The sequence below is a fragment of the Bos javanicus genome, chromosome 11 (genome assembly GCF_032452875.1).
Source record: "Bos javanicus breed banteng chromosome 11, ARS-OSU_banteng_1.0, whole genome shotgun sequence".
In the NCBI taxonomy this organism is placed as follows: Eukaryota; Metazoa; Chordata; class Mammalia; order Artiodactyla; family Bovidae; genus Bos; species Bos javanicus.
This window is the reverse complement of record NC_083878.1, coordinates 32,760,082-32,784,895: the sequence shown is the minus strand read 5'-3', so window position 1 is coordinate 32,784,895 and position 24,814 is coordinate 32,760,082. Positions and strand designations below refer to the sequence as shown.

The 24,814-nt window shown below is 40.9% G+C and overlaps 1 protein-coding gene across 17 annotated transcripts in view; it reads left to right on the top strand.

Annotated features, from left to right (window-relative positions):
* NRXN1 (neurexin 1) overlaps positions 1–24,814 on the top strand; it is a 1,221,129-nt gene that overhangs the window by 598,214 nt on the left and 598,101 nt on the right. For all 17 annotated transcript variants that reach the window (XM_061432330.1, XM_061432331.1, XM_061432328.1 and 14 more), the window contains 2 exons: positions 5,190–5,571; positions 6,660–6,850. In XM_061432330.1, coding sequence (XP_061288314.1) covers positions 5,190–5,571; positions 6,660–6,850 — 573 coding nt within the window. The remainder of the gene's footprint in view (positions 1–5,189; positions 5,572–6,659; positions 6,851–24,814) is intronic.

Here is a 24,814-nt window from a genome sequence, read left to right as displayed (position 1 = left end):
CAGTGATTTTGGAGCCCCCCAAAAAATAAATATCCACATTAGAAAGATTAAATACACATACACACACAGTTAGCTCCTAATATAATCAGGAGACACTGTGATATCTGACCTCTTCCTCTTCCGATCTCATCTGAGCACTAACCTCACCTACTTATGCCTCTCCAGCCACACTCCCTGGCTCTTTCTCTCCCAAGTGCCTCTGTTGATCTGTTTCTCCTTTCTGGAATCCACCTTTCCATTCCTATCTTACAGTTTTTAATGTGGCTTTTCCTGTTTTAGTCCTTCAATTTTAATTTAAATATCTACTCAAGCACTTGCCCCCGTCCCATATTTACCAGCACAATTTGCTGTGTATCAAATACCTAGCGTTTTTTCTCAGTTTTATCATTATATAGTTAATTATTTTCTTACCTGGTTTTGTCTGCCTTCCCCCAGTAGACCATGAATTTTGTGAAAATAGGAGCCAAGTCTGGTCCTCTCAACATTATTTCTTACTTGCCTAATATAGCACCTGACTCATGCATGTAGCCCACTCTCGGTAATTTTCAATACCTTTTAGTGAATCAATGAGTTGATCTAAGGCTGGGGTGGGGGGTGGTGGATCCTTTTGTTCTGCAGCAGAAATGTAACCCAACTCAGAGTAGGACCCAACATAAAATAGTAGATCTTGCTATCTGTTTTGGTAAAAAGATTTGATTTAGAAATTGAGGTTTGTACACAAACAACACAAGCCAGAAGTTTGACTCTTAATGGAGATTATCATCAACCTGGATACCCTAGTCGCTGTGATCAGAAGCATTTTGCTAATTCCAAATTCTCCTTTCCACTAAATGTCTAGGAAAGATGCTGTGTTCTTTAATGAGTGGAGCCTTAACAATATTTCTCCTTCAGTGTCCTTTATGTTTACTTAGTCAATATATGTATACAGCACTAGAGGTGGCAACATTGCTGACTGAGGATTAAACATTAGAATAAATTCTGAAAAATAAAGGATTTTTGAGAGGCAGCCATTAATGTGTTCTTAGTGGAAAATGGCTTTTAGGTGCTAATTCTCCTTCATGAGCAAGTATATCTGCCATTACTGTCAAGGTGATTTATATATGCTTATTAAAGAAAGAATAGGCTTTTGAACATGGGCCATAATGATTTTTCTTGTAATTGGGCCATGGTTGCTCCAATACTGTTTTACTACTTTTTTATTATTTATGGTCTGCATACATATTCTATTCCTTGGAGAAAAGAAAACAGACATTACATGTTATTTTTATCACTGAACTTCTTCCTCAGTTCTGCTGCACAATGTACTTTCGTCTTTCAGAGCTGCCAATAAATGGACAATTTAGAGTAATATATAATTTCAAGTATTAGAAATATTTTTTTGGATACTCCCTTACTATCAGTTGGCTCATTCACGTAGCTTTTAAAAAGAAACTTGATAGTTTCAGGATCTGGGTGGGTCCACCAGATTAAGACTCAGATTTTAATATAATGAAAAAGATAAAATAATCAATATAAGGAAATGTAAAAGCCCAAGTCATTTTTTTTTTTACCTTTGCAGATTCTTCATTCTATATAGCTTTTTAATTAAATGTTACTGGCACCACTAGAGATTTGTATTTGAAAGTGATTAAAGGATAATTTTATTTGATACCAAAGAGGTAGTGCCACACAGAGAAGTATCAAGGTCACTGAATAAAACTGAAGAAGGGGATAAAAATGGTGTCATAGCATAAATCACAGCAGGATCCTCTATGACCCACCTCCCAGAGTAATGGGAATAAAAGCAAAAATAAACAAATAGCAATAAGCAAAAATAAATAGAAATAAGCAAAAATAAACAAATAAAAGCTTTTGCACAATGAAGGAAACTATAAGCAAGGTAAAAAGACAGCCTTCAGAATGGGAGAAAATAATAGCAAATGAACCAACTGACAAAGAATTAATCTCAAAAATATACAAGCAGCTTCTGCAGCTTAATTCCAGAAAAATAAACAACCCAGTCAAAAAATGGGCCAAAGAACTAAACAGACATTTCTCCAAAGAAGACATACAGATGGCTAACAAACACATGAAAAGATGCTCAACATCACTCATTATCAGAGAAATGTAAATCAAAATCACAGTGAGGTACCATCTCACACCAGTCAGAATGGCTGTGATCCAAAAGTCTACAAACAATAAATGCTGGAGACGGTGCGGAGAAAAGGAACCCTCTTACACTGTTGGTGGGAATGCAAACTAGTACAGCCACTATGGAGAACAGTGTGGAGATTCCTTAAAAAACTGGAACTAGAACTGCTATACGACCCAACAATCCTCCTGCTGGGCATACACATCAAGGAAACCAGAATCAAAGGAGACACATGTACCCCAATGTTCATGGCAGCACTGTTTATAATAGTCAGGACATGGAAGCAACCTAGATGTCCATTGGCAGATGAATGGATGAGAAAGCAGTGGTACATATACACAATGGAGTATTACTCAGCTATTAAAAAGAATGTATTTGAATCAATTCCAATGAAGTGGCTGAAACTGGAGCCTATTATACAGAGTGAAGTAAGTCAGAAAGAGAAACACCAATACAGTATATTAATGCATATATATGGAATTTAGAAAGATGGTAATGATGACCCTATATGCGAGACAGCAAAAGAGACACAGATGTAAAGAACAGTCTTCTGGACTCTGTGTGAGAAGGTGAGGGTGGGATGATTTGAGAGAATAGCACTGAAACATGTATATTACTATATGTGAAATAGATCACCGGTCTGGGTTTGATGCATGAGACAGGGTGCTCAGGGCTGGTGCACTGGGATGACTCTGAGGGATGGGATGGGGAGGGAGTTGGGAGGGGGTGTTCAGGATGGGGAACACAGGTACACCCGTGGCTGATTCATGTCACTGTATGGTACTACAATATAGTAAAATAATTAGCCTCCAATTAAAATAAATTAATTAATTTAAAAAATGAGGTCATAGGAGAAACCAGAATTTCTAAGGATTTAGTAATATTATTGTTATCAAATTGTAGCTTGATCTGCTTGCCACAGGATAGGCCAATAATCGGGAGACAAGGTGCCGAGGCAAGGAATAGCAACTTTATTCAGAAAGCCAGACATCGGAGACGGTGGCAGACTAGTGTCCTAGAGTCTTGTTGGGTCTGAATGCCAGTTTCCTAGTTTCTTTCACAGAACAGAGAGGGTGAGGAGGTACCTAAGTAAAGTAAAAAGGCCAAAATCCTTGCAAAATGTTTCCTGGCTTGGCCAGCTTTGGGGAGGGGATGTGTTAATTATCCTCTTTTCTGCAGCCATTCACAGGTGTCAGAGTCAGAATGTCTCCCTGTGAGCCAAGCAAAGGCACTTTAATCTTCAGGTGGAGAGGCAAGGTCCCCCCCAAGCAGGACATTATGTATGCTTACAGCTATAAATAGACAGCATCCTTTTAGTGATTATAGTTACAAAAGCAACAAAATGCAAAGGTTGAAGTAAAAGAAACAGATCCAACAAGGAATCAGATTTTGCTCTTTCCCGTTGCGTTTTTGCATGGGATAGACAAGAAAGAGGCATCTTGGGGAGAAGAGAGAAGAGAGAGCTATTTATAGTGGTAATTTTTGTCTTAAAAAAAAAACACATTCGCAGAGAAGGAATCAGAACAAACTAATAACTGAAAAAGAAAAACCCACAGCATAGTAAGGGACGACAGGAACTGTTGCAGGATCAAGGACTAGCAAAGAGGTGCAGGAATTAAGAAGAGCTAAGTACCACTCGGGGGAGAGCTTTTAATACCAATGAGTTTATTAGTATCAAAATCAATTGAGTATGCCAGCAATTTTTATTGCACAACAAAAAGTATGCCTTTTATAATTTAATCACAGAGATTTCTTTTCAAATCTCACCTAGTATTTTATTGTCTTGACGAAAGAAATGGAAATCTGTCCAACTGGCTGGAGGCCCAGGACGGGTGATGTTCAATCTTCCTTACACGTGGGAAGAAGGTTCAGTGCCTTTTCTCAGGTCTGAGACTGGGATCAGTTCTAATTCATATTTTCATTAATATCAGGGATGATGGGATAGGGTAAGCTCAATACATTTTCCAATTATGCCAAATTGAATAGTGAAGCTAACACCTGGAAGAACTTGATTGCAATTTAAATGACATTTTTGAGTTTCTAAAGAAACTGAATGACAGTTTAATTAGACAAGAACAAGATGCTGGGGACAAATTACTAGTGATGATAAGAATAATTTTGCTGTGCTTTAGAAAACAAGTTCACATCTTTGTTAATTTTATTTCAACCTTGATGGTAGGTATAGTTATCACTCTGGAGGTAAAGACAGGACTAGGTAAGCATTTAATGGGGTTGGTACAGAAAGATGGTGGGATGAACTGGGATGGAGTTGAATTAAAGAGTGAATCACTAAATAACTTGGCAACCAAGCTTCACATTATGGTGTTTAAGATTATACCTTGGGGTAATATGGACTAATTTTACTGGTATTCTAAAAACTGGACATGCCTTGAATCAGTATGTTGTACTCAATTTTGATATCCAAAGTGCAAGGGAAATAGCAGAGGTCCAGAAGAGATCAACAGAAATTCTGCTTGACTAGGAGACTAGGTCTAGGAAAGACTGGAAATTATTCAGCACCAAAAAGAGAAGGTGCAAAGTACGTATTTAATTTCAAACACATTTTCATGGTTCATATTGGAAGAACAGTCAGCAGGTCTTCAATATTTCTGTTGCTGTTGGACAATATACTGTTGCTTTTTTTGTTTGTTTGTTTGTTTTTCTTGAAGTACATTCTCAATAAAGACAAACATCACATCAACGTGGACCTGGGATGTATGATTTTCTGTTGGGATGATGCAGGATAATCATTGCCCCTAGTCCTTCTCCTTCTCTCTTGCCCTCCCACCCTCTCCCTCTTCCTTCCTTCCTTTTCCTTTTTCTTCTTCCTTCCTACCAATCCTCCTTTCCTTTCTTCACTTCTTTCTTCTACCTGTAAAAAATTCTACAACTTTAGTGAATGTAAAATTTGGAGCAGAGATTAAAACTTGAGCTAAGAAAGCTTTATTAATATTATCTGATTCAGTCTCACCCTGTAAGGTCATTTCTTTGTTTGTTTTTTAAAGTTGAAAGTGCCCTGTAGATGCAGAAAATAGTAATAGACCATCTTCCCTTTTAGGTCAAATGGCAGGGGATCATACAAGGCTGGAGTTCCACAATATAGAGACCGGGATCATCACGGAACGCCGGTATCTGTCTTCTGTTCCCTCCAACTTCATTGGACACCTGCAGAGCCTGACATTTAATGGGATGGCATACATTGACTTGTGCAAAAATGGCGACATAGATTATTGTGAGCTCAATGCCAGGTTTGGCTTCAGGAACATCATAGCAGACCCTGTCACCTTTAAGACCAAATCAAGCTATGTTGCCTTAGCTACATTGCAAGCCTACACGTCTATGCATCTTTTTTTCCAGTTCAAGACAACATCCCTAGATGGACTAATTCTGTATAACAGTGGGGATGGAAACGACTTTATCGTGGTTGAGTTAGTTAAAGGGTAAGTGTAGGTCTGTTCAATGACAAATAATTAGAGCTTTGGGAAAATGAACCTCATTTTCCATAACTATACATTTAGCAGAAGAGGGAAGGTGGTTTGCAAATAACGCATTTGTTTAAATCCCTTCTTATGTATCTTATAAAGTTAAGAGGGATTCAGTGCAGTTCTTTATACCTAAATTTCCATACATAAAGTAAAAATAATGTTTTAATTTACTCTAGGCATTACATAAATCTTACTCTTCACATGTGCATTTCTTTACTGTGTGCATGGTAATTCTACAAAAGAATTTCTACACACTTGTCGGCTAATTTGTGCTAAGTTAAATAGCTAATGCATGCAATCAGATTACTTCAAGTCCACAGTATCCCATTTAACTAAAGTTTAATTCTATGTCAGAGTTTCTTGAAGAATTTAAAAAGATTTTTATGACATTATCTTGAAACTTCCACTTCAGTGGATCTTCCTGACCCAAGGATCAAATCCAAGTCTCCTACATTGGTAGACAGGTTCTTTACCACTGAGCCACCAGGGGTGTCCATATATATACTCTCATGGACACTTTGCGTTCCACCAACTACAAGGTGCATGGATGCACATGACCAGCGGGGATACAAGTGAACACAGAAATTTATCAGAAAACCACCAGGAAGTTTCCTAAGATGGCCTTGTGTAGAGGTTCAGGAGAGTCAGGGAAGGTCGTGCACAGGTTCAGGGAAATTAGGAAGATCTATGAATCCAGGTGGAAGAAGCTGAGGATTGCCAATTTGGGTGGTTGGCAGAGGATGGAGAAAGTGGTGACAGCAGAGAGTGTGTAGCGATAGATATTTACTTTCCACAGTGATGAAGTGGAATGTGGACCGCCATTTTAGAAGTATGTTCACTGTTTCCTGTATTGAAGACCATAAAGAATCCTCCTTCTCGAAACTGAGTAGTGTTTCCTACATGTTTATGTACAACTCACTCTCGTGATTTCTAGCAAAGACAAAACCAGCTGAAAAAGAGATTTCATATTTGTAATATGTAGTGTGACTCCATCAAAAAATTCAAACAGTGATGGCACTTTCTCACCTTCCCTTTTTTCCCAGGTACTTACATTACGTGTTTGATTTGGGAAATGGTGCTAACCTCATCAAAGGGAGCTCAAATAAACCTCTTAATGACAATCAGTGGCACAACGTGATGATATCAAGGGACACCAGCAACCTCCACACTGTAAAGATCGACACGAAAATCACAACGCAAATCACGGCAGGAGCCAGGAACTTGGACCTTAAGAGTAAGTGTGCAAAGTCAGAGCAGCAGGCAGGAACACACGTGGCTGTGTACATGTGGCACGTCCTTGGCTTTGGGGCGTGTGTGTGTGTGTGCCTTCTGCAAAGACTGACCAGAATTTCATCTCTAGCATGATGTTAATAATACAGCACACAAGTGTCTGTTCCTCCTTTTATATGGCAGAAACATATGTATTTTTAATAGCAGCTCAAAAAATACAACACCTAAGAATGCATGCATGATTAAAATTTAAAGAGTGAGAAAAATGTATTCTTAGTCATGTTATTTATAAAGAAAAGTAGGTGTTTGCAACACCTTTTAGTCCCAACAGCTTTTAATCAATCTGGAGTCAAGTTAACCAGATACCTAATGAGTTTCTTCTAGAGCTTTTTAGTTTTCTTTTATTGGTGAGATTTCCTAGATACATAGGGAGCCCCTGACCAGCAGGGGTCTAAGGCTGGCTTGTACCCTGAGTCTCTGATGATGAATCTGCCCAACCCACATACACCAATGCAAATATTCTTTCACCAGCTGCTAAGAAAGTCTGAACAGACTTTTTTCCTTCCTTATTGATACTTGATTACTCAAATGAGCAAGACAAAATGCTTGAAAAACTTGTCAGTAATAGGAGAAAATAACAGAAGTGTCTATTTGAATGGGACTTTGTGATTCACTCAGAGCATATCCACAGCTTCTGTCTCATTTACCATGACAGCAAACACTGAACAAGTGGTTATTAGCACTTTAATATGATTGCAGGAAATTTGAGCTTTGAATGACTTGCATAGGGTTAAAACGACTGCTTCAGCAGACCAAAACATAACCTCAGTTCTGACTCACGCCCCCTCCATGGCTCCTTCTGTTCTGTCCTGATATATTCCAAAGCCCTGTGGGAATCATCATGGTCACATGTTTGCCTGGCAAGAGCTGTTCATTTATATTGATAAGATCTTTCCCTTTGATTTGAAAGACAAGTACATAGGGGAGTTGGGAACTGGAAAGAGAAAATCTTTCTTTCTAGAGAAAAAAATATTCTTTCTAAGCAGGGTGAAAGAAGAAAAGGATTTCACTTTCTGTAATTGCAGAATATATTTACAATCCCGGTACTTTATTTGTCTAACATAAAGTATGTGGTGATGGCTGTAACCCTTGTCTCAGAGTCAGCCTCTTGTTAACTACAAAGAGAGCCTGTTTATGCCCACAAATCTAATAGGTGAGCTCAAAAAGTAAAATGCAGCTCAAACGAAATGCTATTTTACAGGCTAACCCTGTTTCTTCTGTCTGACTTAAGTGAAGAGGGGGCATTTTCCGTCCCTATCTTGTGGGGGGCCCCCGTTTTGCACAGCAGGCTCAGGTGGTAATTGTCAAGGAAAAGGGAGAGATTGTGACAGTCAGTGTGCTGGGGGTTCTGTTTGTGTAGGAAGAGACCTCGGTAAGCATAAATGAGCTTCCCTAGAAACTGCGAACACCAGGTGGGAGGCTAAAATGGCTGGAAGAAGCAGTTCACGGCTGAAGTCTGTGACATGCGCAGAACTGCTCAGACCTAAGCGAGAAGCAGTGCCAGGCAGTGGGTGTGTTATAGGACAAGTAGGACGCTGTCTCCTGAGAAATAGATATTTGCCTATTGTTCCTTAAAAAATCAGAGTGAGGGTAATTGGATGACATCATATGGAATTCTTTCTAGTGGTGGAAGGGACTTTTACAAACCTAAGAAACCCTCAGAGCTGATTTTTATTAAAGCATGGAGTGTTTCCTGATTCTGAATATAAGAAAGGCTTTATCTGTAATAAAAATGAAAACTATGAATTGAAAATAATATTTTATGTAATATGAAGATGCTAGCTTTTGACATCTGACTGAGTGCCTTTGTGTTTAAAAAAATAACACGATTTACATTTGAGGTAAATTTCTCAGGTGGACAAAGAGATTCTATACTAATGATTATGTCCCCCTTTACCTTGTGAAATTCCTTTGTGTTTAGACTTACCAGAGTGTGCCAGAAAGTAAAAGCAAGTTTCTAAAATTAAAACTTGAACATTAAGAGGCAAAGCTGTGGACCCGCAGTTGGATGTGTGATCCAGTGGCAAGAATGACCCCACGGAGCCCCCTTGCCTTGTACGTCCCCAGCAAGAGGGAACCTGGGGAGAAGCTGTGGCCCTGGTGTGGCCATCTCCCAGCTTCTGCAAGCCCGGCGTTTTGGTGTGTGCAGCCAGGGGCCCTGGTCAGATGAGGGGTATTAACTAAGTGTTTTGTGCTCCATGTGGAGAGCATGGCAGAGAAAAGGGCAGTAGGGTTCCTGTCACAAAGAGCTTTCTGTTCCAAGAAGGCTGACACTAAGCGAACATTTACAGAGCAGAGAACAGGATTCCCTAGACCCACATCAGGACTCCAAAAGTAATCAGGTATCACCAAGTCGAGTATTAGAGGAGGGAAGTTCTCAGAGATACCCTGAAGGAGGAGCAACAAGACATTGTTTCTCCTTCCCACCTGGATGCCCCTGGAATTAGGAGGGCTCAATGAGCAAGGAGAACATCCACAGGCGCTCTTTACTCTGATTTTTTTTTTTTTTTTGGGGGGGGTCTAGTTGCTCTACAGTGTTGCGTTTGTGCTGTACAATGAAGTGAATCAGCTACATGTATACATATATCCCCTTCTTCTTTGACCTCCCTCACCCCACCCCACATGCCATTCCTCTGGGTCAAAACAGAACACTAAGCTGAGCTCTCTGCTATACCATGGCTTCCCACCATCCATCTATTTTACATGTGGCTGAGCACATTCGTCAGTCCCAATCTCCCAATTCACTCGCCTTCCATCCACACATCGGTTCTCTATATCTGCGTCTCTATTCCTGCCCTGCAAATAGGTTCATCTGTACTATTTTTCTAGATTCCACATATAGGAGTTAATATACTATATTTGTTTTTCTTTTTCTGACTCATTTCACTCTAAATGACAGACTCTAGGTACATCCACATCAGTACAAATAACCCAATTTCATTCCTTTTTAACAGCACTGTTTCCTTGGCACGCTAGCTAGTCATGTAGGGTTCATCCACTCTAAATGCAAGAACAATGAAAGGTGACTGACTTTAGATAATGATTTTATTTTGTACTTTTTTGGCCCTTATAGAATTAAAAGAAAACGATCAGGTTTAGTCTACACTCTGTGTACGGTCATTGCCACATACTTCAGTTCCTCTCAGCGTGAGGTCTCCCTGATTAAAAACATCAGTTATGTGGTGGGGTTCATGGGGTTCATATTTCTGCACCCTTCTCAGACAGACTGAAGCAATGATCTTTTGAGAATGATGTACAGGGAAGGCCAGGTGTCTGTATTTTTAAAGTGAAAGTGTTAGTTGCTCAGACCTGTCTGACTCTTTACGACCCCATGGACTGGGGCCCACCAGGCTCCTCTGTCCATGAACTTCTTCAGGCAAGAATACTGAGTGAGTACCCATTGCATTCTCTAGGGGATCTTCCAGACCAAGGGATCCAAAGCAGGTCTCCTACACTCACTAATCCAGATGCTGTAGTTCAAAGCCCTGAACAAATGCAGTGTCTGTGCTGAGGCCAAATTTAACTCACTTTCGAATTTTAGTGCGAAGCCTGCTTTTGTTTTCATATTAGGATTTTACTTTTGTTTTCCTAGTTCTCAGCCAAAGTGATCTTTGGTTGCTTCAGGAGCCTTGGAAATATTTTTCTTTCTTATAGAACCATATCAGAAAAAGACACTAGAGGGCAGCATAAGGCTGCAAAACCTGCCGTCTGGGAGGCTGGTGGGGCGGGGGAAGCATCTCCCTAGTCTCCGCTGGCGCTGGGAAGCCAACTTTGTTTTTTTTGCCCAACCAGAATTCCGCCGTTAGTCTTCAGAATAACACATGCTTTTGTTTGTGGCTCTGTTTCATTATATAGACAGTGGTTTGTGTGGAAATATGCAAGCTACGTGCTGATTATCCCGTTCCCAAGGTTGACTGGGAAGAAGGTGGTCAGAGATGGGCGAGAGTCTAATGATCTCTGAGAAGAATTCCCGCCTGTGACCTTGTTTAAATTGTCTTTCATGACGCTGCCACGTTCTCAGGGGGTTGCATGTCTCTCCCCGCTGACACAGTTTTGCTTTCATCTTTATTTCCCAGCTGTTTGTGTCCCATTCTCTCTGGCTTTTATGTACAAGCTCTTGCTATGGAAAGAGCAGCAGAAACTCGCTCTACACAGTGATTGCCTAACACAGCTGTACCTACTTGTATTGTGGAACTTCTGGGTCCTCCCCTTTAGAAAGAGAAAGGGTTGGCTTAACTCCTCCTGCTGTCCCTTCCCTTGTTCCTGAATTTGACACATCTGTTTGCTTGCATCTGTATGTACATGGGAAGGAGCTCCTATATATTGACTCCCTGCTGCTGCTGCTGCTAAGTCTCTACTAAACACTAAATGGATTTTTTTATTATTTATGTGTTTTTTTCTATTTTACACAGTCTCTGACACTATAAAATACTGTTTAGGGAACTACTTATTATTCAAAGTTAATTTTTACATTAAAAAAAAATAGATTTAAATGAGGTTATTTTACTTACTCCTTGCAATTGATTACCCAGGGATTTGAATTGAGGTCAGTCTTGCTCATTCGTTAATCTAGTTCAAGAACAAAGATGGAGAGAAGGGTCATCTTTGCCTCCTCCCCAAGTCCCAATGTTCCTTGGGTCCATGGGCCCCCTTTCTTGAGGCATTACTTAAGTTTATCCTTCAGCAAATTGAGGAAATTTCCTTCATAAGGAGAAAATAAATGATTCCTGGGTGCAGAGGATACAGTGCCCTCAGGTGGCCACTTAGCAAAATTACTTAAAAGGGAATAATTCACTTACAGGGCAACTGTAGGTCAGCTCAGACAGAGCTTCGGAGAAGGCAATGGCACCCCACTCCAGTACTCCTGCCAGGAAAATCCCATGGATGGAGGAGCCTGGAAGGCTGCAGTCCATGGGGTTGCACAGGGTCGGACACGACTGAAGTGACTTAGCAGCAGCAGCTCAGACAGAGCTTGGCCCTTTCTCTCTCTCATACCCCACGTTCCTTGCCCCCATGGGCCCTGAGCGAGCGTTCCCTCTTCCTCCCATCTTGTCTCTTCCCTTGTCACCACCATGAGCAGTGTCTGCTTGTTAATGTCCCTTGTAGCCCTCCTTACACCTACCTTGAAAAGCAAACACCTGCTATTGTTTATCCAGCTTCTAAGCCACTAAGAGCTCCCCTAGACAGAGACAACCCGACCAGGGCTTTCCTTACAAATAGGTTCAATCTCTAAGCAGAAATTTGATGAATAGCATTCTTGCTCTTTCCATCTTGATCTCATATCAGTCTCTATTACTCAGCTACCTACCCGCCTAGACCACATAGGCTCCCTCTTTCTTTCTTCTGTGTTTTTGACAAATCATTACTGTACGACATCAGTGATCCAGATTCTATTCCAAAGCTCTGATCATGTTTAAATACACTCTGGCTTTGTGTACTCAGCCAAGTGACATCTGATAGCCTGCTTGCCTTGCCCAGATAATTTACACAAATACAAAACTTTCAGAGTCTGACTTTGAGCTTAGCCTTAAAGCAAGAGATGGCATTAAGCATGTTGTCTGTCCTGTTGGTTAGGCTGTCTTTATTGCATTTCTTTTTCTTTTTTTTTCAGTTTGTAAGGGAAAGAGATTTACTCACATTACTTTAGCTAATGGGAGATTATTTTAAGGACCCATTAGGAAGTAAGAGAGACAAGACATCCTTTCAGCTACTGAACAGTGCAGCCACCCAGAGAATAAGAACTTTGTTCTGACTGTCATACTGGGGTCTCAAGAGCAACCCTCATAAGTGTTTCCTTGGATACGAGTGCCTGTGTGTGCATGCATGATGAGTTGCTTCAGTCGTGTCTGAGTCTTTGCGACCCTTTGGACTGTAGCCCTCCAGGCTCTTCTGCATCTTCCCAACCCAGGGACTGAACCTGCATCTCCTGAGGCTACTGCATTGCAGGTGGATTCTTTATCGTGAGCCATCGGGAGTACCCACTGCTCCCTAATCCAGGCCTACACCTCCAACCCTCTCTCTGCTGTGTCTGCTCCCAGTTAGATCCTTCTGCTTCATGGCTTCTACCTGTTACTTTGTCTCCTGTATGTATTTCTACTTCTGTCTACTCTTCTCTTCTTCTCACTTTCAGATTTCCCCAAAGACGTGCTCTAATATGGTGAGTGGACCTCTCTAGAACACAGCTTCATGGGCATTTGCCCTGGTGCTTGTGGTCAGGCTTACTTTCTCAGACCGAGTAGCTATGAACACACAGGTAGATTTGCATGAGATTAAATTGTAGCTTAAAAGATGGTCCCTGGAGAGGAGGCTGTGTGTTGGAAGGCTCTCATAGCTTCTCAGAAGAGAGCAGGGTGATTTGCTTATTCAGAAGGTGCTAAGCATCACGGCAGAAGGTGAAGAGGAGGGAATGAAGGGGTTTTAGGTGGGAGAGTGGAGTATTATGGTATGCTTAAGAATCATTCCTTTGACTTTGGTACAGAGGATGGGCTAAGGAGAGAGGCCACTCTGGAGGCAGTTGTCACAGTGCAGAACAGAGACAATTGGGCTCTGAGTACATAAAAGTGAGACTTGACATTTTTGTTAAGCCGTTTCCCATGTAAGAACTGAAAGACAATTGGAGAAATGAAACTATTGTTTCTCTCCTGACTTCTCCATTGAAATCTCAGGCTTTGCAGAAATCAGTCTCATTCTCTTCTTTGTACTATAATGTGTTTGTCAATTTGTTTTAATCCCACTCTCCCTCCCCACCGACACCCAGCCCCCCCAAGACACCCTTTCCTCCTCTTGCCCAGTTGCCTCGGACCTGCTGTCTAACGTGTTGCTTGGAAGCTCTTCCTTCTGCTGCCTTAAAACCCTTGGAGCAGCTTCCATGACTGCCACAGAGTTTAAGTTCTTTATTCCCTACCAGCAACTCTGACTCTGTTTTCTTTTTTAATTTATTGTTTTTAACTGGAGGATAATTGCTTTACAATGTTGTGTTGGTTTCTGCCATACATCAACATGAATCAGCCATAAGTATACATATGTTCCCTACCTCTTAAACCTCCCTCCCACATCCCACCCCATCCCACCCCTCTAGGTTCTTTTTTTTTTTTTTTCAATTCTTTCACTCATGTATTGATACTTGTTTTGGAATCTCTTCTACTTTGGGCATTGTTTTACTATGCTTAGTTTTTTTTTTCCAACTCCCATCAATTCTATTATCTACAATTTGTTTTCCCACTGTTAGCATCCTGGGAACTTTTTATTTGAAGGCATCTAGGAGGCACTTTGATCTGAGCCTTTCCTTTTACAGATGAGAGAGACATGCTCAGGAGAGACTGTGCACAACCAGTCAGTTAGTGTTCTAGATCTGCCTGGTCTTCAAATCCCCAGTTTAACACTTTTCACAGTAGACCAGGGAAAACAAATTGTATTAATGTTTCTTGGATTCACTTCAGTTGACTGCTGTTGACCACCTGGAGCACATGTGGAAAATAAAGGTGAGGCCTTCTGTGGACTCACCAGAGAAACCAATTCATATGGTTGGCCACAGGCTCAAGATGAAGCCTGGTAGCATGTGGGCCACCCATTAGCGTTTTTTTCTTGTGCAACTTTAAGGACCTCTGTCCTTCCCTTGAACTTATTGGAAAAGACCCTGATGCTGGGAAGGATTGAAGGCAGGAGAAGGGGACGACAGAGGATGAGCTCTTAAAGCTGGTGCCATGGATGCTGTGAAGAACAAAATGCCTGCATGTGCTCAGAGCCGAGTCCTTAAGGGCCAGGTGACTGCTCACAGGGCCTCAGCCTCATCACAGCTAGGTCTCCGTGTGTGTCCCTCTTCAGGGAGCGTCAGGAGTGTGGCTGAGCTGTCTTCTTAGAGGCTGAGCTTCTCAGCCAAAAGCTCCCGGCATTAGGACCATCTGGGAAGGCAAGCTTGATGTCATCTCTCTCACTGAAGAAGGACTTAAGTCTTAGCTTTCATTGCTCTCAGACCTTCCTCTTCTTTTTTTTCCTGAGGGGAGAGAAAGACAAAGATTTTGAGGGGTACAAGAAGCATAAACCCATTCAGATGAACTTAAAGGAGGGAATGGGGCAGAGTGTAGCATTCCAGGAGCCCAAGGGCAAGAAAGAGAAAGTTTACAGCTGGAGCTCTTGAGAACATATCAGGAAAGCCGTCAGCAACCAGCCAGCCTCTCTTGCTCTCCTGGTCTCCACCAGGGCTGGGAGCTGCCTTCTCCCGGCTTCACAGGGAGGCCACATGCTCTCCTTCTCTGCACACTGGTTTGCTCTGCTTTCACCAGCATTAGCAAAATTTTGGCGTCCCCAGACCTGGCCTTCCACCCCTGACCAACTCAAATACCCAAGAGCAACTCACTTGAGTTTGGGAGTCCCAGTGCCACATTCTTGGGGGAGTAAATTTGATTGGAACTCACGTCCTGTCTGTGATTAGGAGGCAGGGTCACACTGTAGAAATATGGCACTCTGGATTTGTTTGAAGAAACATTTGGACAGTCTACTTGGGGTGTAAGCAGAGCCATCAAGGGCTCCACAAGGTGACCTTGAAGCTGCTGTGCAAAAATCGAGGGGATGGGGTTGCCTTGCTATGGAGCAGGGACTGGGGATTGAGGCTACAGTCATCTAGATGGTGGGAAATCAGGCATTGTGTGGTACCAGCTTGTTCAGATGACTAAGATCATAGATGCTTGGGCTGCACAAAAGTACTTTGTGGTGGAGACAGAGACTGTGTTCATTGGAAGTGAGGCAGCGGCAGGGGATACAGAAGCCAAAGCAGAAGTCATAGTCTCCCTGGAATTCCCAGGAACACAGGAGGAAGGAAGCTAGATTCTCATCCTCTGTGGATTGGAAAGATTCAAACAAGGCTCCTCTAGAACTGTAGTGTTTCAATTGCTGGCATCTGGGTAATGTTTCAATTGCTCGTTATACATCTCAGAAGTAAATACTACTATAATTTTCAGCCAGTTGTTCCATTGAGTTAGGGTTTCTTGATAATGCATATCCAGTCCTCTTTTGCTGTGACTCACAGGACAACTAGCTTCTACCCTTGACCCTGGACAGTTTGTCCAGAGCCATAGGTCAAAATTGGAATAGATTGAAAAATTGGGTGGGCATAGTACAAAGTCACCCCTACTACTGTAGAGATACTGCAAAGCTGGTTCTGCTGTCTTTACTCACTAGGAAAGCACATTGTTAATGCCACTGTGCTGCTGCTGGCCCATCATGTTCATAAAATGGAGGGGACCTCCAGTGCTACTTCAGAACCGAATTAGGTCAATCAGGCTTTCCTGTTAATGCCACATTAATATGGTTTTCTGTGTCCACTCTTATAAGGGGCCCTTACTTGGCCTTTGCAATTAATTATTGTTGTTTTTCTTAAGGGTAATGCAAGAAGCAATAAAGCTTTGTAATTAAGGTTCAGGCATGGGGTCAGACAGACTTGGTGAAATAGAATCTCTACCATTTATTTCTGTGTATCCTTAGGTAAGGTCCCCCATACCATCGTCATCATCATCTGCTTTTCACTAAGCACTAGCTCCAAGATTTACATATATTATTCCCTTATTTGTGTGTGTGTGTGTGTGTGTGTGTGTGTGTGTGGCTAATTGGTGCTGCTGTACTTATCCACATTGTAGATGATGAAACTGAGGTTTAGGAAAGTTAAACATCTCACCTAAACATTAGTAATAGTAAAATCAAATAACAGTAATAATTATTTTAGCTATTTCTGAGAGCTGATCATATCCCATGAACTCGTATTTTACTCACAAGATCTCATTTAATTCTCACAACCATGCAGAAGCTCAGCCAGTGTGTTCTTTAAAGCCCAAATGTTTATAAGGCAAGGGGTTTGTAAGGCCCTGGATATGACAGGCATTGGCAACATTCTCATAGGCTACTTTCTCATAACTGCCCTGGTGCAGGACAGCCCAATTCCCAGGTTTCTTAGAGGCTGGGTATTAGTATTCCCAGCCAGGCTGTGCTCGGTTCTGTCTGAACCCCACCATTCCCCTTCCACACACTCACTGGTTAGATTCCAGCACTGGTTTCTCTGTGGAGATCAGAGACTGTATAAAGACTTCTTCAAGCTCTTTAAAGTCCTGTACTAATGTACTGTATCTATAACACAGCAATTCTGTATTCCTCAACTGCAGGAAACACAAAACAAGTTATCTACGACAAGGGTCCCCAATCCCTGGGGCCATGTACTGGTACCAGTTCTTGGCCTGTTAGGAACCGGGCCGCACAACAGGAGGTGCATGGCAGGTGAGCAGAATGAAGTTTCAACTGTTTTTACAGCCACTTGCCATCACTCGCATTCCTGCCTGTGCCTCCTGTCACATCAGCGGCATCGTTAGATTCTCCTAGGAGCACAAACTCTACTGTGAACTGCGCATGCGAGAGGTCTAGGTTGCATACCCTGATGAGAATCTAGAGTAATGCCTGATGATCTGATTCTTTATTATGGTTTGAGTTGTATAACTATTTTATTTATATCACAATGTAACAAAAATGGAAATAAAGTGCACAATAAATATAATGCACTTGAATCATCCCAAAACCATCCTTCTGCTCTGGTTCATGGAAAAATCTTAGAGAAAAATGTCATGTAATAAAATATTTCTTCCCTTGTGTAAAATGTAGTTCTTCGGAACATTTGACGTTGCTATAATACCTGTGTAGTGCTATAGCACTGAAAATGTCACTTCTGGTAATTGCAAAATAACTGGATATTTTCCCTTTCACTTTCCATGTGCTCTTCCCATCTCTATGCCTTGTATAGAACCTATATATTGGGTCTGTTTCCTTAGCCCCTGAAGTCTTCCTCAAATATGACAGCCAACAATTTTAATTGCTCTGTGTCCTTAATATGCATTCCATAGAACATTTGCATTTATAGATGCCTAAAGCAGGCCCAGGCAAATATAGAATTTGATTGGATAATTGGAGATTAGCCTGTTCTTCCATCATCAGCTGTTCCAGCAGGCTGTTGGCTAGTCCATTCAACTGCTAAAGCCCTCCATTCTCCTAGCTTTAAGGGAAATTTCCCTGCACATCTAGCCCCACTTTTGATCATTGCTGTTAACTATCTGCATTTCTCCTTAAGGGTAATTTAAATATTGGAAGAACAAAGTGTTTGGGGACCTGCCCTAAGGAATTTTATACTGGTCCAGTGGGATTTGATGACCTGATTGAGAATATTCCATCCTTTAAGCACAGAAGCAATTCATTCTTTGAAAAAAAAAATACAGAAAAGCTCAGGTACCTAAGTAAAAAATAAGAGTTTTATTTGACCCTGAAGCTCATAATATTTTGGAAGCTTTTTGACAATGTCTGTAAAGCTTTTTTGTGTGTTTTGTATCACTTTGTCCTTTCAAGCTCTCCAGAAAACCCTGGTGACTTCCCCCTATATCTAAGTTGAGAGCAGGTTCCATTTTTGACCTGCATTAAACAGGCCGTTATGATGGGGAAGAACCTTCATTTTATACTTACTCTGTACCTTGCTAGATCTTCCCCCTCCACCCAAAAAAGTGTGCACTCATTTTTAAATAGGAAAAGAAAATTTCTTTGAAATAATGAAAGTTATTTTGAAAAAGAAAGAAAGCTCAAATTGTTATCCAGAGTGCTTCAAAATCTCAGGAAAGATAACACATTTGGGCAGGTCCTCTCACGTGTCCCCTAGTTATAAGTCTCTCAGTCTCTAGTTCAGTGATTTCTAAACTCCTCTTCTACCCATTCTCCTGTCACCGAGAAGGGTTTTAGTAAAACGAGGAGGCAGCGTGTTGCAGTGGGAAGAGAGGTCACCCGGAACTTAGAGGCTGGGGTGCCAGTGTTACTGTCCCAGGAGTGGTTGAATTGCCTTGGGGAGGTATTTTTCTGAAAATTACCTTTTCAGAAGGGTTGTTTGGTGAGGACAGTAACCCCTTCCTGCTTATTGTGAAGATTTGGAATCAAATGAAACAAGAGATGGCAAAGCACTGATCACACGGAGGTCTGTGCACGTGTCGGGTGTGACCGTACGTGTGAGACGAGGAATTTCTGCAAGGCAGTCGGCAGTCCCAAAGAGCAGCACCCAGGGAGTGGAAAACGAAACATGCAGCGGTGACAGGATTGTTTGCTGCTAAAGGATAGCTACAGTTTCTAAACTGGCTGTCACTTGGACGGGAAAATGTAAAAACAGTGGAAGTACCTGAACCCTGTTTTTAACCAAAAGGTAAATTTACTGAGCACGAGACAAAGTTAGCTTGACAAGAGCTGATACGCCTGAACTCGCACCCCATCTGCCACATTGCCACTGACATAGTGTGATTTACAAATGGATTACTGCACACCCATCCATAGCAATTCACTTTATTATTTCCCATTTAACATGCCCACTGGCTTTGCCTTAGAGTCTGTTGGCCAAACACACAAAGAAATTAAGTTTTACAATCATACTTTTCAAAAACTTTCTCTTTTGGGGCAATTTTGTATCAAAGATACCAGCTAGAAACAGAAATTTCAGAGTGTCGAAAGCATTGTCTGTCTTGTCCGTAACTATAATGTCAATGTCTTAAAGCCTTACTACAGGGGAACGCTAAGGTCTGAACTCCAATTTTCTTGGAGCCCCCCCACCTATTCATACCCAAGTCTTACACTGGGTCATAGATGAATGCAGGGGTTCTACTTATCTCTTTGTGAGAGGCAAGTGAAAAGTAGCTGTCATATCTAAAAGTCAAATTTGGAAGTCATAAGAATTCTATCCACTTGTTGAAATTTAGATACCTAACATTTATGATTATAGAAGCAAATTGACTTTGTGTTTGTGAGATCAGTCAATGAGCATGCAGGTGGGTTCTGCTTCATCCTGGAAATATGTGTTATTTAATTTGGACTCTGCAAACATTTATTACCATTACTTTTCTCCACTAGTCAAGTTACCCCAAAACACTCCTGTATTTTGTGCCAGTGGAACTGTACAAACTGGCCACTCGACACCCGGCATGTACACTGTGTAAACCAGTGCAGATTAAATGAAAATTATCATAGATTCAGGACATCGGGCTTGGAATCAGACCTGCCATTTTTTCTGCCTGTGAACCCCTGAACCATAGTGTCTGTGTCTGTGACATGTGTCCATGATAACCTTTATTTCTTCTGTAGCTCATCAGGTGAAAACTAAATGACACAATCTATGTGCAAGTATTTGGTAAAGTTTAGGGCACTGCACCAATGTCAGTTATTAAGTCAGAGCTATCTTTTCTGGTTTTGGCCATAGCAAAGCTTGCACTGATCACAAAGGACTCAAAGCAGTGAGGAGGTTCTCTCCCATTTGGTCAGGGCTCTGTACATTTGAATTCAGTTGTCTCAATGATTTTTTTGTGAAATTCAGTGTCTCTGTAGTGAAAACAATATATGAATTGTTAGATGTGGGAGCCCACTATGAAATACGGAATACCTGTGGCTGGCAGCGGCCTTTGAATTAGTAACAGGAGACCAGAGGGGCTCTAATCTGAGTCCTGGAGTAGTGGTCCACAGGCTGGATGGAGAGCGACATCTGCAAACCCACAGGAAGTGCACATAGGGAGTAACAGATGTCCTCGGGCAAGGCATCAGGGGTCTACACAGTTAGCCTGGCCCTCTTCTATGGCCACAGACAATACATGCATGCCTTTCTGTAATGATAACAGTGTAATAGCGTAGAAGCATCTGGAAAAATAGTATAAAGTGTCCATAGTGTGGAGAGTGCCTATGGAGGCTGCCTGAGTTAGGGCATACTTTATATGGGGCCACAGACAAATAAACAGATAAACTGGACAAAGCTAGAATGAGGTAGAGGGCCAGGATAGACTGAAATTTAATTTCCCACAAAGATTTTGGCACTTACTTTAACTGCAGAAGAGACTCGTTGATAGGTTCTCACTACCACAATGATACCCTAAACTAGTTCTATACCTATCTTTGTCTGCCTCTCTCTACAAAAAGAAAAAAAAAAGAAAAAAAAATTCAACATGTCAGTTAAAATTGTTCCTGAATCACACTATCAGAATAGAAAAAAATCACTGCATTGAACCCTCTTAATGAGCTAGATGTCTTCAAGGAAGGGGTCAGTAGAAGATAGAATTCCCCACAATTAACTTTACTTGTTACTTCTCAAATGGAGGGAACTAGGGACAAATATGAATGCTGTGTTCATAAAACCTTCATTCTGCTTTATGTTTAAATGATTATTTATTGAATGGAAACTGCAAATTCATCCATTCATTCAGTGAGTCAACAAATAGCTAGTGAATGCTAAGTGAAAATAAGACGAAAAAAGGTGCTTTGCTTATGATGGTTCCTCAAGGAATTTATAAAATAATGGGAAGATGAAATATCTACATAAAGAATGGGGAATGAAATGGTAATTGTCAGAAAAGAGATTTTAAATGTTAGGGAGATTCATAGATTATACTTGCCTATGACTGAGAAAACACATAAACGAGGTGAAATTTGAGTTGAGACCCAGAAAGTGGGTAAGGTTTTGAAATGGAATATTGGAAGGGAAAAGACTCATGATATAGAAGCCATGTGTTGCAAAGAATGATGCAATAGCATGAACGTGTGGTATTCCAGAGATGGATAAAAATACAGTTTGACTAAAGATTAGTAAATAGGTAGAGGATTGATGTTAGTTTAATTCTCTACCTGGCCAACATTGTTGGGGAGAGATTGTTGAAAGTTTAGAAAAAGTTTCTGAGGGAGGAAAACTCAGAATCATGACCACTGCTGAGCCTCATGCTTTATGTAAAAGATAGCAGGAGGTATAAAAGGAATCAGACCACAGTGTGGAGATGGCAGATATGGTACTAATGAGCAGGATGGATGGAGGCAGGACACCAGATGATGGGCTATTGCATGGTGAAAGGGAGATTAGAATTGGAAAAGGAAAGGAAATGGAGGCACAGACATCAGACGTATTGGCAAAGTCAAGTCATCAACACCAGAGTGCCTGGCAGTCATTTGAACGGAAGGTGTGAGAAACAGAATGGAATTGAAATGGTTTTGAAAATAATTTTCAAAACTGTGATTAAGATCACAATTGTTCAGTCATGTCTGACTTTGCGATTCCATGGGTTGCAGCACACCAGTCTTCCCTGTCCTTCACTGTCTCCTGGAGTTTCCTCAGATTCATGTTCGTTGATTGGGTGATGCTATCTAACCATCTTATCCTCTGCTGCCCCCTTCTTTTGTGTTCAATCTTTCCCGGTGTCAAGGTCTTTTCCAATGAAATGGCTCTTCCCATCAGATACCAAAGTATTGTAGCTTCAATTTCAGCATCAGTCCTTCCAATGAATATTCAGGGTTGATTTCCTTCAGGACTGGGAGACTAGAAATGTGACTGCTATAAAACATGGTAGTCTAGAAGTAATTTCCCAGTAGGGGTAGATAGGAAATTTGATGGTTTATTTCTAGACTGAACTTAGAAAGCCAGGATGAGCCTAAAGATTAGGATTTACAGCTATTTCCTGCAGAAGTAAAAACAGGTTATTCTAGGATTAAACCTTTTATGCAACAAGGAAGGCTAAGGTGTGTAAATGTTAAAGGATAACTAAGAAGGCAAACTGGTGACCACCGAGCACCTCTTCAACAAGGAATTTCTAAAAGTAACCTAATTTCCCATAGAGATGTATAAAAGATACAGATCTAGTGTCTCAGAGCAAAAAACCCACTTAGATGATCAGTTTTGACTTCAATAATGATAATTTGTTGTGCCCTCAACTCAGATGTGATTTTGAATAGTGTTTATTGTTCAATCCAGTGTGTGCTTTGTTATTAAAGCTTCCATTTGTCTCCTCTTAAGCTCAAATGTGTTAGAGAAATATTAACAACTTCCCATGCTTTTGCTTTCTGTAATTTAACATCATTTATTTAAACGATCACAGGAAATAGTAACATCGGCTTTCTCCCCAGAAAAAGCATGAAGTGAGTGTTTGTTCTTCAGAGACTGGAGATGATTTTTTTCTTCTATCTAACAGGGTACACTGGTTATAAAAATAGTTTTGTGTTTATTTTTTCTTCCCAAGAAAGCCTATGTTAACTTACATGGTCTAGATATAACCTGCAGATGTTCACTTGTGGATATGCAACAAAAGATGAAAATTGAAGAGAAAGATACAGATCAGTGGAGGTGGGGGGTGGAAGAAGGTGGAGTTTGATTGTTCCCAAAGATAAGGAAGGACATCTTTCCTACAGACTAACTCTAAGAAACTAGCCCAGCCTACTTGTACTTTTTCTATTAGCCAATCAGAGCAAGAATTGAGAGGAAAGTTAGCAGTCTCCATCTTTGCTAAACAAGGTCAAATCCTCTCAGCAAAGCCTCTAGAAACTTCTCCAATCTGGCCAGTTGGAAAGTAAGACAATGTGTATTGTTTCACTTTTTTTCCCCCCATATGCCACTTACAAGAGATTGCAGGAGCCTCCTTAAGTTTCCCTAGAGTTTTAGCTATTCAAATCCATAAAGCAGTTGTCCTTTTTATGTATGCTCTTTTTAATTAAAATGAAACTGAGATGTTTGAGGCACTAAAAAATGCATATGAATAAACAGGAAAGCTGAGTCAAAGAACTAATTATACCTTGATGCTTACATTCTGCTTTTGGAAGACGCACTCCAAGTCCTTGCTCTAACTGCCTTATGCTCCCTGTTTTAAAGAAAAGAGAAAACTTCTTACACCACTTCATTTATCTGCTTCTGGTTGATGGCTCCCAAGCCAGGTCTTCTAGGCCTAGCATTCCTGAGTCCCCAGTTCATATCATCTGATTCCTAAAGGACACTCCTACTCAAATTACACATGTTGAATGTTAAATACAATTTCTTCTCTTCTCTCCAGATTATTGCTATTTCACATTCTCTCATCTCCTAGCCTGCATGTCTTATATTTTTGGACTTCTCATTGCCTTTGGAAAAAAAAATAGTCACAAATTCTATCATGTTGCTCAAGGCTCTCCTTTGACTTTTCTCATCCAACATTATTTACCATGGTCCTTTTGAACATTCTTCTTTTCTAGTCTATTCTGGCCTTTTGTGTTCTTTCTTGAATGCTGTTTTAATTTTGTCTTCCTGGTATATTTGTGCTGTCCCCCATGTTTGGTGTGTGCATTTATATTATCCCAAAGTAATGCATCCTATATTTTCTTTTGATCTAAACTCTTTCATAATATTCCAGCTTACAATCAGTGGCCATAAAGTCCTTCTATTTCTCTGATTTTATCAGGCACATTTAGCCTGAACCTTACAACCTGGCCCTGGGTATTCACATAATTCTTCTGTCTCAGTCTATTTACGTCAAATTAAAAGATATGCATTAAACAACTGTCCTGTTTATGTTACCAGATTTAATGCTGCTGGGATTCAAATGGAGTATATCAAATAATCTTCTCAAGCTGCTTCTTAGATAGTGCAAGGCACACTTCAAGTACACAAATGCCTCTAAACCAAGTCAAGGAAAATAAGACTTGTGTGTTGATATCTTACCACTCTAATTATACTGGAAACAAGGGGAGAACTTAGACCTCTTATTCTTCTGTATTTCGCAGCGCAGGTCAGCATAGAGTGAGGTACACTGTCGATGGATAATTCTTACCACACACACCAACCCTGCCATACCATAGCAGTCGTGTGCTGAGTACACTCTGTACCCAATGCTTGCATGCATTCTCAGTGATTCTCACAGCCTTACAGGGTGGGCATTATTAACCCATTTCACAGATGAAAAATCTTGACTCTTGAAAAAGTTGTATAACTTAATGTACCTACACCGAGGCAATCAGTAAATGGCAGAACCAGGGTCTGTAGCCAGATATAACTAAAAAGCTTGTGCACTATTTCCTGCTCATTACCGCCCAACTACTGGGAAACAGATACTTGTGGTATCATTTCAGGTCATTCCAG